The sequence below is a fragment of the Vitis riparia genome, chromosome 15 (assembly GCF_004353265.1).
Source record: "Vitis riparia cultivar Riparia Gloire de Montpellier isolate 1030 chromosome 15, EGFV_Vit.rip_1.0, whole genome shotgun sequence".
NCBI classification, from domain to species: domain Eukaryota; kingdom Viridiplantae; phylum Streptophyta; class Magnoliopsida; order Vitales; family Vitaceae; genus Vitis; species Vitis riparia.
In genome coordinates, this window is record NC_048445.1 from 6732090 (window position 1) to 6741502 (window position 9413).

General features: G+C 28.6%; 1 protein-coding gene across 1 annotated transcript; it reads right to left on the reverse strand.

Annotated features, from left to right (window-relative positions):
* Positions 1-386: 386 nt before the first annotated feature.
* On the reverse strand, positions 387-2328 carry LOC117931909 (thaumatin-like protein). Its single transcript, XM_034852982.1, has 3 exons — positions 2232-2328; positions 818-934; positions 387-712 (listed from the first exon to the last, which is right to left on the reverse strand). Exons 1-3 carry the CDS (start codon positions 2326-2328, stop codon positions 387-389), a joined length of 540 nt encoding a protein of 179 aa, XP_034708873.1.
* Positions 2329-9413: the final 7085 nt, after the last annotated feature.

Sequence of the window (9413 nt, forward strand, 5' to 3'; positions counted from 1 at the left end):
AGGTTCTGAGCTTTCCCAACAGTGTTCTACCTATAAGTTACATCTTAATCATTAGGAAAGCAGAGCAAACTTAATAACAACAGAGATAAATCCCAAGTAATAACCAGTCCATCATCCATAACAATAAGAATCATGAATCTAGGTTTTCTTTGTGTTCACAAGTGTACTGGAATTCATTTCAATCCAATCTACTTTCATAAGGTCCAAACATATTGCTTACCTGTAGTATAAACATATCATCATTGGATTGTGCTTATATGATGTCCAAATGTTCGGTACATGTAAGGGTTCTTCTTTTCTCAGAGTAATGCGACATAAATTTTAACAAAATCTAATCAAGTAATTAGCTCCTTTGCATGTGAAAGTGCTTGTTGGGCGTCACATGCCTAGCTATAAGATGTAGGACAAGAAGCCTTGAACACTTTAGAATACTCTGTTGGCTTGGAGGTCTCAGGAGTACTGTAGGCGCCAGAGCAGCAGTACTCAGGCTTGTTGAATGCCATGCATGCACTGTTACAAGCCACAACAATACCATTCCTTAGAACTTGCAGGTCCTTGGGGCATCTCTGATTCAAGTCTGAAACACATGTGACTGCCTTGCACTCACCAGACCTGCCAGAAGGGAATATTGACTCTAGCATGTTGTATCTATCAACTAGGCTAACATCATAAAAATCTACAGGGCTATCAAGGGTAAACTCTGCAAGTGTTGCTGGTGGTACACAACTTCCCTATCCTGAGTTGTCAAATGAACAGCTACAGCGGCCCCAAAAATGGCCTGACCACCCTTGTGTGGCATTGATATCTATTGATTGACCTGGTCTTAATTCAAGCCTGCCATCCATTAGTTGACGTTTTCCAGATCCAGGTGTGATCCCCTGCCATAGAGTTTTCCTGCATCTATTTTGTAATGTGAAAATTGCTGCATCAACACCTGAGAAGAATCAAGAACATAATGCAACATTACTACTTATATTTAGATGTGTAGATCAACCAAGTGTCACAGGAAATGAGAAGTTAATTAGTGTATTTGCTAGTACCAAAGACATAGAAAACCTAGAGAAGGTGAATATATGACAATGTCATTGGAAAGTACTGAATGTAGGTTGTGGAAATTTGGTGTCTCAAATAAAAAAAGGACTAGAGATTTGTATAGAGAGGATCAGCAACACACCACCCTTAAAGGGGGGTGAGCTAGTTTTCTAAATTAAGGAGTGGGGGTGAATCTCTGTTATGATGTGTGTTCTGTTTTTCAAAGTGGCTAGTCATGTCTTGTTATTTAGAACAGCAAAAGAAGCCTAGGATTTTCCCTTTAGAAATAGATGTTTATAGAGGTGATATGTTGCCATCTGGCATGCCTTTGGTTGTTGGATATTTGAGGGTTGTCTTGGCTTAAATTCAATATTTTTAACCATGCACTTGGCAGAAAATCTGATGACCTTTTTAAATTTAGAATTGTAACCTTCTAATGCCGATTGTTTCAAAGAATATGCAGAAGTCAAGGTATTTGGGGTACAATGTTTTTAGAATGTTTAGGCTTTAACGATAAGCCCATCTTGATGAAATCTTTCTGGTTTGTACAAAGATTGAATCCCCAACTCCATTGAGGACAAAACCTCATGTGGCATGCCTTTGTCTTTAGACCAATAGGGAAATAAATGTTGATAAAAAATTTAGGTGTAATGGAGTCATCAATTTTATTGGAAGAGCTTATTTCAAATTGGTTTGGGTTCTACTCTTTTGTAAGCATTGCTTGTTCTACTTAACTGTAATCTTAGCCTCAGGTTTAGAGCTTTACTTAGTGTATCATATAAATCCTGACATCATCCTTTTTTAAATAAAAGGTTGTTTCTAACTCTAGGCAATGAACATTAAAGGTTTCCTAAGTTGGTTTAAATTATTGTCTTTTCCCTGGAACCTTGTGGGAAATGGTGAATCAATAGACTTCTGGAATGACTATCGGTTTCCAACTAGGTGATATGGTCATGGCAGAGGCTCTGGACTCCTTTAGTTAGCCTTGGCTGATCAGCCAAAAACATACGATAAGAAACTATGTCTTGTTATATTATAATTCATTCTTTGACATGGAATAACTGTTAAGATATAGCTGGAGAGCATTGAAGCACCTGGGACATAGATAATAATAGCATCCATTATAGAATCAAATGCCTCAATTTATATCCCTCAAAAGGGTTAAAGTTAACTTCGGGATGACATATGAATGAGTGAACCATGCTCAAGGACATGTCTGGCTAGATTGCATATCAACTTAGCCCCATGTCCATCTGCACCAGCCTTCCAATCAAAGCATTGAACAGCATCAACCATGGTATGCATCAAACTGGATACCAACAACATCCCTGGGCAGCCTCTGCTTACACCGCCAAACAAGACAAAATTGATGTTTTTTTCCTTAGTTTGTTCAAAATCCTCTTGTTCTTTCGAGCAAACCAAGAACCCTTCTATTGGAACTCATTAGGATCATCCCATTTCTCATGGTCTTTCATGCCAGATGTTACAGGTCATGGAAGGTACAGTCTGAGTGTTTCTTTCACAACTTCTTACAAGTAGGGGAGGTTTGGGATATATGATTCTGGTGGCAAGTTTGTTCAGATTACCATTCATTTTGGAAGTCAAATCAATTTTATTACATGCTGATATGTAATTTATGTATTTTAGGAAGGTTCATATATTCTTTTCTATTTTTTTTTTTTGACATTTTTTACTGATCTTCAAGACAGATTTTAGGGAATCAGTTCCCATTTTCCATCTACCTTAACTGTACATATCTTTGTAGAGACTCATCTTTCAAATCAATATACAAAATTCATTTTCACCATAGATTTGTCAACAAGTCTAGTTCCTCCAACTACTAAGTTTATTTCTTCTTTGACCTTGAATGCATCAGGATAGTTAATGAATTTGGCTATTGCCCATTGCATGCTTCCTGCTGAGGTATCAGTCCCTATATTACATAGATCCTGGCACAATGATAGTATATATGAGAGATGAAGCAGATCAAGCTAGTGTAACTCAGTAGTGTCTAACTTGGAAAATCTAGGGAACAATGAGGGTCTATTTTCGTTCCTCTTTGCACAAGAAATACTTCCCAGAGCTGAATATGCTCTGTTTAAAAATGCCAGAATCCAATTTCTTGAATGTTGTTTTAAGCAAAGTCATATGAAACCGTACTGAGAGAAAGAAGCTTATAAAAAGGTCCTTTGGAAGAATATGGTGCAAACTTCAATACTTCAACTTGAAAGCTTGCTCTGTTTTAAGCTGTGTAGATCACTTTCAGTGGTTAAATAACTTTTGAAGTTTGAAATTTGATATTCTGAGCTTTCCAACAATATTCTGACAATAAGTTACATCTTAATCCTTAGGAAAGCAGAGCAAAATTAGTAACAAAAGATAAGAAGTCTGCATGTATGAACGGTGGTGTCCCAAACTTCGTAGGTGCTAGGTTCCATTGGGATGATGATACAAATCCCTTGTACTTCGCAAGTGTTGAAATATTTCAAAATTTTAAAATAAAATATAATAATAATCTAACGCTAAATTGATAAAAAAAAAAAATTAATATAAACATGTGTTATAGATTTGTTATTTAATTAAATTTAAAAAAAATCAAAATAATAATTCGATATTAAATTAATGAAAAATAAATTAAAATAATAGTTGTAACTTGAAAAAATAAAATAAATACTAAATGAATATTAGTAAAAAAAAATAGTTGAATATGCTTTACCTCCTCATTCTTTCCACGTGTTTTACGCTTTGTCCCCTCCTATTTAAAACCTAACATTTTGCACCTCAAATTGTCCAATTACGAAGCCTTCATAAAATTATAAAAATGATTACATTTTTTCATAATTTGGTTTGAACCCTAATTTGAAATTGAGTATGTCTTCAAAATATAATAACTACCGATTTTTATTTTTAATTTTAAAAAGTTGTTTGCATGATTATTTGTGATTTTTTACGTATGTTACTATGTATGACAACTTTGAATTTGTATAGCAGGTATTTTTCCTTATATTTCAATTTTGTTTTTTAACTTAATGAATGAATTGTTAATTGATTTTTTAATAAATTTGGGGGTGAAATGTTGCTTTTTAATAAATTTGGACGGTAATGTATTGAGTTTTAAATGAAAAATAAATTAAAATAATAGTTACAATTTGGAAAAAATTAAAAATAAAATATAAACTATTTGAATATTAAATTGATTTTAAGGAAGATTTTATTTATTATTTATTTTAATTTTTAGAGCAATATTTGAAAATATGACAATTTAATAAATATTTACAAGTTTACATACTTTGAAAGAATCTAATTAAAAGTTATGTTGAGAACTTTTTATCATGAATTTGGAAGTGGTTTTAAAATTGAGATATTTTAATAAATATTTTACAAGGAAACTGTGTTTCTATAAAAAAAAAAAAAAAAAAAAAAAAAAATCCTAGTTAATCCACAGTGGGACGTCAACCCACGAAATCCCATTCTTGATCCAACGGTGGAAACAATTGAAGGCGTTACCATACGCCATTCATGGGGGCTTTTTTAACTTTTACGGCTATTTTAAAAAATAATTCCTAAAAAAGTGGTACTTTTTAAAATAATTCTTAAAATATGGTACTTTGAAAAATAATTCCAAATCTACGGCACTTTTTACCACTTTGAAAGGTGTTTCTTGAATAAACATCTTTTATATTTTTTATATCAACTATAAATGTTTAAAAAAATTGAATTTATACTAAAGGTGTCTCTTGAAGAGACACCTTTTATAATTTCATGAAATTGAATTTATATTAAAGGTGTCTCTTTCAAAGACACTTTTCCATATTTTTTTTATTAGTCATACACGTTAAAAAAAAATGAATTTATACTAAAGAAATATCATTTCCATAATACCATAAAATCAAATTAATACTAAAGGTGTTTTTAGAAGAAACATCATTGATAATTTTCATATCAGTCACACAGTGAAAAAAAATGAATTTACATTGAAAGAGTTTATACAATTCCACAAAAATTGAATTTATACTAAATGCGTCTTTTGAATAAACACTTTCCACAATTTTTATATTAGTCACCTATCAAAAAAATTAAATTTATACTAAAAGTGTCTCTTGAAGGAAAACTTTCAATATAAATTTAATTTTATGAAATTGTGGAATGTGTCTTTTGAAAATACACTTTTAGTATAAATTCAATTATTTCAATGGATCATTGATACAATTTAATTTTGTGAAATTATAGAAAATGTATCTTAAGAAGACATCTTTAGTATAAATTCAATTTTTTTATTATGAAACTGATACGAAAACTGTGAAAAATGTCTATTTAAAATACACTTTTAATATAAATTTGATTTTGTAGAATTATAAAAGGTGTCTCTTGAAGAGACACTTTTAATGTAAATTCAAATTTTTTTAACGTGTGTTATTGATATAAAAATTGTGAAATGTGTCTATTGAAAAGACACCTTCAATGTAAATTCAATTTTATGGAATTATGGAAGGTGTCTTTTCAAGAGACACCTTTAGTGTAAATTCAATTTTTTTTTTATAACATTTATGATTAATATGAAAAATATAGAAGGTATCTCTTCAAGAAACACCTTTTAAAGTAGCAAAAAGTACCGTAGATTTGGAATTATTTTTCAAAGTACCATATTTTAAGAATTATTTTGCAAAGTACCATTTTTTTAAGAATTATTTTTTAAAACGACCGTAAAAGTTAAAAAAGCCCTCATTCATGGCACGGTGGGAAGTGGGACTTACCCCACAAATCCTATGAGAGATGTGGTATTATATAAGAAGTTAGCTGCTTCTTCCTTCTTTCCCGTCAATTTCAAAAAAAGATTTTCCAGGGAATCATTTATTTCATTTTAAACTTTAAAGTTTATTAATTGGACTATTCTCCTTTTGGGTTTAGTCCCAAATATAATTTTACATTCCAATTTATCAAGTTTTATATTGAATAAATTGAAAATTATGACGGTTAAATAAAAGAAAAAATTTGAAAAATAAATAGCTTTTAGACTTTATATATTTATTTATTTATTTATTTTTAAACAGTAAAATTTAATATTTAACATTTTATTTTTTATTTTGTCCTTCAATGTCTTATGAATAAAAAGAAAATGCTAAGTGATATATTATTATAAAGCTATATTTGGTACGTGAAAATGGGACATAAGATTGAATATTTTATTTCAATTCTTATTTATGTATGAATATGAATGAATTTAGTGATTTTAATTTTTGTGTTTTGTAAGAATACTTAGAATAATTATTTATTTCTACGCCAATGTTTGGTAACAATCAAAATGAGAATGAAAAAAAATAAAATAAATAATAATACTCTTAACACATAATTTAAAGTAATTTTTTATTTTTATTTTAAAAATATCTTTTGAGAGTATTTTTGTTAAATAATAGAATTAAAAAAATAATATTTACTCAATAAATAAACTGGCCCGAATAAATTTCTCGACTCAATACACTTCCTACAATTCAACCAAAAAGGACTCAATTTCTCATTACATAATTTACATTCTCATTGAAAAAATGAGAATAAAAACATAATCAAGTTATAACACAAAAGATTTTTTTTTTTTTTAATTCTATCAAAACCTTAAAAAATTGAAAATAAGTAAAACAAAAAGATGAGTTATAAACCAAGCACACCAAAAGTAAATCCAAAAGTGGGATAGTTGGCTAGGGATAATAATCTAAACAAGTAGACTTATCAATTATTGAATCTATAAAATCTGTAATCTCCCTGGGTATTATGAATTATAGTCAATAATTTGAATTTCTTATACCGTTGGTGGGAAAGTTGATTCTTCTACATGACATCAGCCAAGAGGGATTATAAGACTTGTACGTGCTTTCTAAAAGACAAAAATCTTAAGAAACATAACCTATTAAGAAAATTTAAAAATAAGTAATTTTAAAAAATATTATGAACAACAATTAAAAATATGAAAAATATTTTTAAAAACTTTTCTCATACATGTAAATAAATAAAAGATAAGATGAGAAAATTATTTTCATATTCTGAGCTGTCAAATAATTTTATTCCTAAAAATAATTGAAAAGCATTTTTAAAATCTGCTATAAAAAAACTATTAGAGATGTTTTTCAAAATATTATTAGACAAGCCTAGTATTGTCCTTAGTATTTTTTACTTATATAAAAAAATTAATTTTTAGTGGTTGGAAATTATTATAAGTTTAAAATGTGTGTATATTTTCTTTTTACTTAATTTAAAAGAATTTATCCCACATCAATGGGGACAAAATATTTTTTCCATTTAATATTTTATCTCATGGTGTGATGTGTTTTTACTTTTCTTAAGCATTACAAAATTGTAGTGGGCCTAAATCTCATTTCCCTTTACCTTAAAGAATCAAGTGGGCCATTGTTAGTAACTTCATCCACCATGGTTATATTATTGATATCTTGATGGGAGAAGCTATTTTTAATGTTGTTTTGATAGTAAAACATTGTATTTTATTATTTTGTAAATTTTATCATCACTCATATATTTATTTATTTTATTTAAAATTAAATAAAAAATTAAAATTCTTAGAAAATACGAAAAGAAAGTATATCACAACTTATATTAATTAAGCGTCTTTATTTTCTATTCTAAAATGAAAAAACAAAATTAAAGTTATGAAGAAAAAAGTGCATTCCAACTTACATTAATTAAGGGATGATATACTACGCAAATAAAAAATAGGAAAAATAATTAAAGGTTAAACAAATCACTTAATAAGTAGTATGGGTTGATGGTTTCATTATTAGACTATAATAAGGATTTTCTTTTTCTTTTTCTTTTTAAATGCATTTCATGGTGGTGTAGAATTTTTTTGTATAAGGGTTTTTAAATTATAATATATATATATATATATATATATATATATATAGATAGTTGTGTTTTGTCCTAAATTCCGACTTCCAAGTTCCCCAACATTATATAAAAATCCCTAAAATCACCTACTTCTTAAGTTTCCTAACATTATATAAAAAGCCCTAAATTCACCTATTAGGAAAATGCTATTTGATGCACTACCATCACCATAACCTCAACCTTGTGCAAAGAGTGGTTACTAATAGTAAAAAATAAATAATAAAAACAAAATGTATCTATTATTCTTATTATTATTATTATTTTGTACTTTTACCATCCATTATTCATATCTTAGCATATGGTAGAAAAGATAATAAAAGATTATTGTATAATTTTAAGTGAAATGATCAAAATATTTAAAGAAAAAATTAATAATTGATGAAGAATTTTTGGTAAATTTATAAATTTGTAATAAATATTGATAAATGATAAACAAAGTAGTTTTTAAAGTGGTTGCAGTAGTTAAATAATATATCTTATTATGATTTTCCACCTTCAAAACTTAATAATAAAATTTGATAACAAATTTCTATCTATTTAAAACTTTTGAAATATGAAATCTTTTATTTGAAATATGAAATTTGATAACAAATTTCTATCTATATATACATTTGTAAATTTTATCTTTATTTTTCATTTATAAAATTAAAGGATAAAATTAAAACATTAAAAATAAAAGAGAAGCATATCCCAACTTACATCAATTAAGAGAAGAAATATTAAGCAAATAAAGAATAAAAAAATAATGATAAAATAAATCACTTATTAGTTAGTATTTAATGATTTACATTATTTGATTGTAGCAATGAGTTATATTTTTATTTTTGTGTATAGGTGTTCTTAAATTGTAATATATTTTTTTATTTTTGAGTTAGTTTTCTTTTTTGATATATAGTTTTTTTTTTTTTTTTTTGTCTTTGATATTGTGTTATCTGCAGTTTTTTAAAAAATGAAAATTATTTATCCCACAACGTTTCAAAATTAAAAATATTATATATATTTATTAAAACTTTGATACCCTTAAAAAAAAGCAAGTACAACCAATAAGCATTAAGCTAGACGCACATCAACATCCATCCAAGCATGGCTTTCGTCTGGGGACATTTCGTCGAATGTCTGGATTGGCCATTTAGTCTTCCCCTCCCCCAAAAAAAAGTGAAAAAATCTTCCCCATTTAGTCTTCCCCTCCCCAAAAAAAAAGTGAAAAAATCTTCCCCATTTAGTCTTCCCCTCCCAAAAAAAAGTGAAAAAAGTCTTCCCCTCCCAAAAAAAAAGTGAAAAAATCTTCCCCTCCCCCAAAAAAAAGTGAAAAAAGTCTTCCAGGAATGGAAGAACCAAACTGCAAGAAGTCTTCCGCTGCGGGGCCAAACTGCAAAAAAAAAACACCCCAGGCACCAAACTGCAAGAAGTCTTCTCCTGAGGGGCTTTCCCTGCGGGGCTATAAATTCAAACACTGCATTCCCCTCCCTCTCATCCTTCAGGCTTCA

Bases quoted from the DNA above. Each gene is read 5' to 3' on its own strand.
- LOC117931909 (XM_034852982.1), bottom strand. From the start codon at position 2,328: ATGGTTGATGCTGTTCAATGCTTTGATTGGAAGGCTGGTGCAGATGGA. The intron at 935-2,231 runs GTTCACTCATTC...GATTCTTCTCAG, and splicing joins CAGACATGTCCTTGAGCATG to GTGTTGATGCAGCAATTTTC. The intron at 713-817 runs GTCAATCAATAG...GTGTACCACCAG, and splicing joins CAGGCTTGAATTAAGACCAG to CAACACTTGCAGAGTTTACC.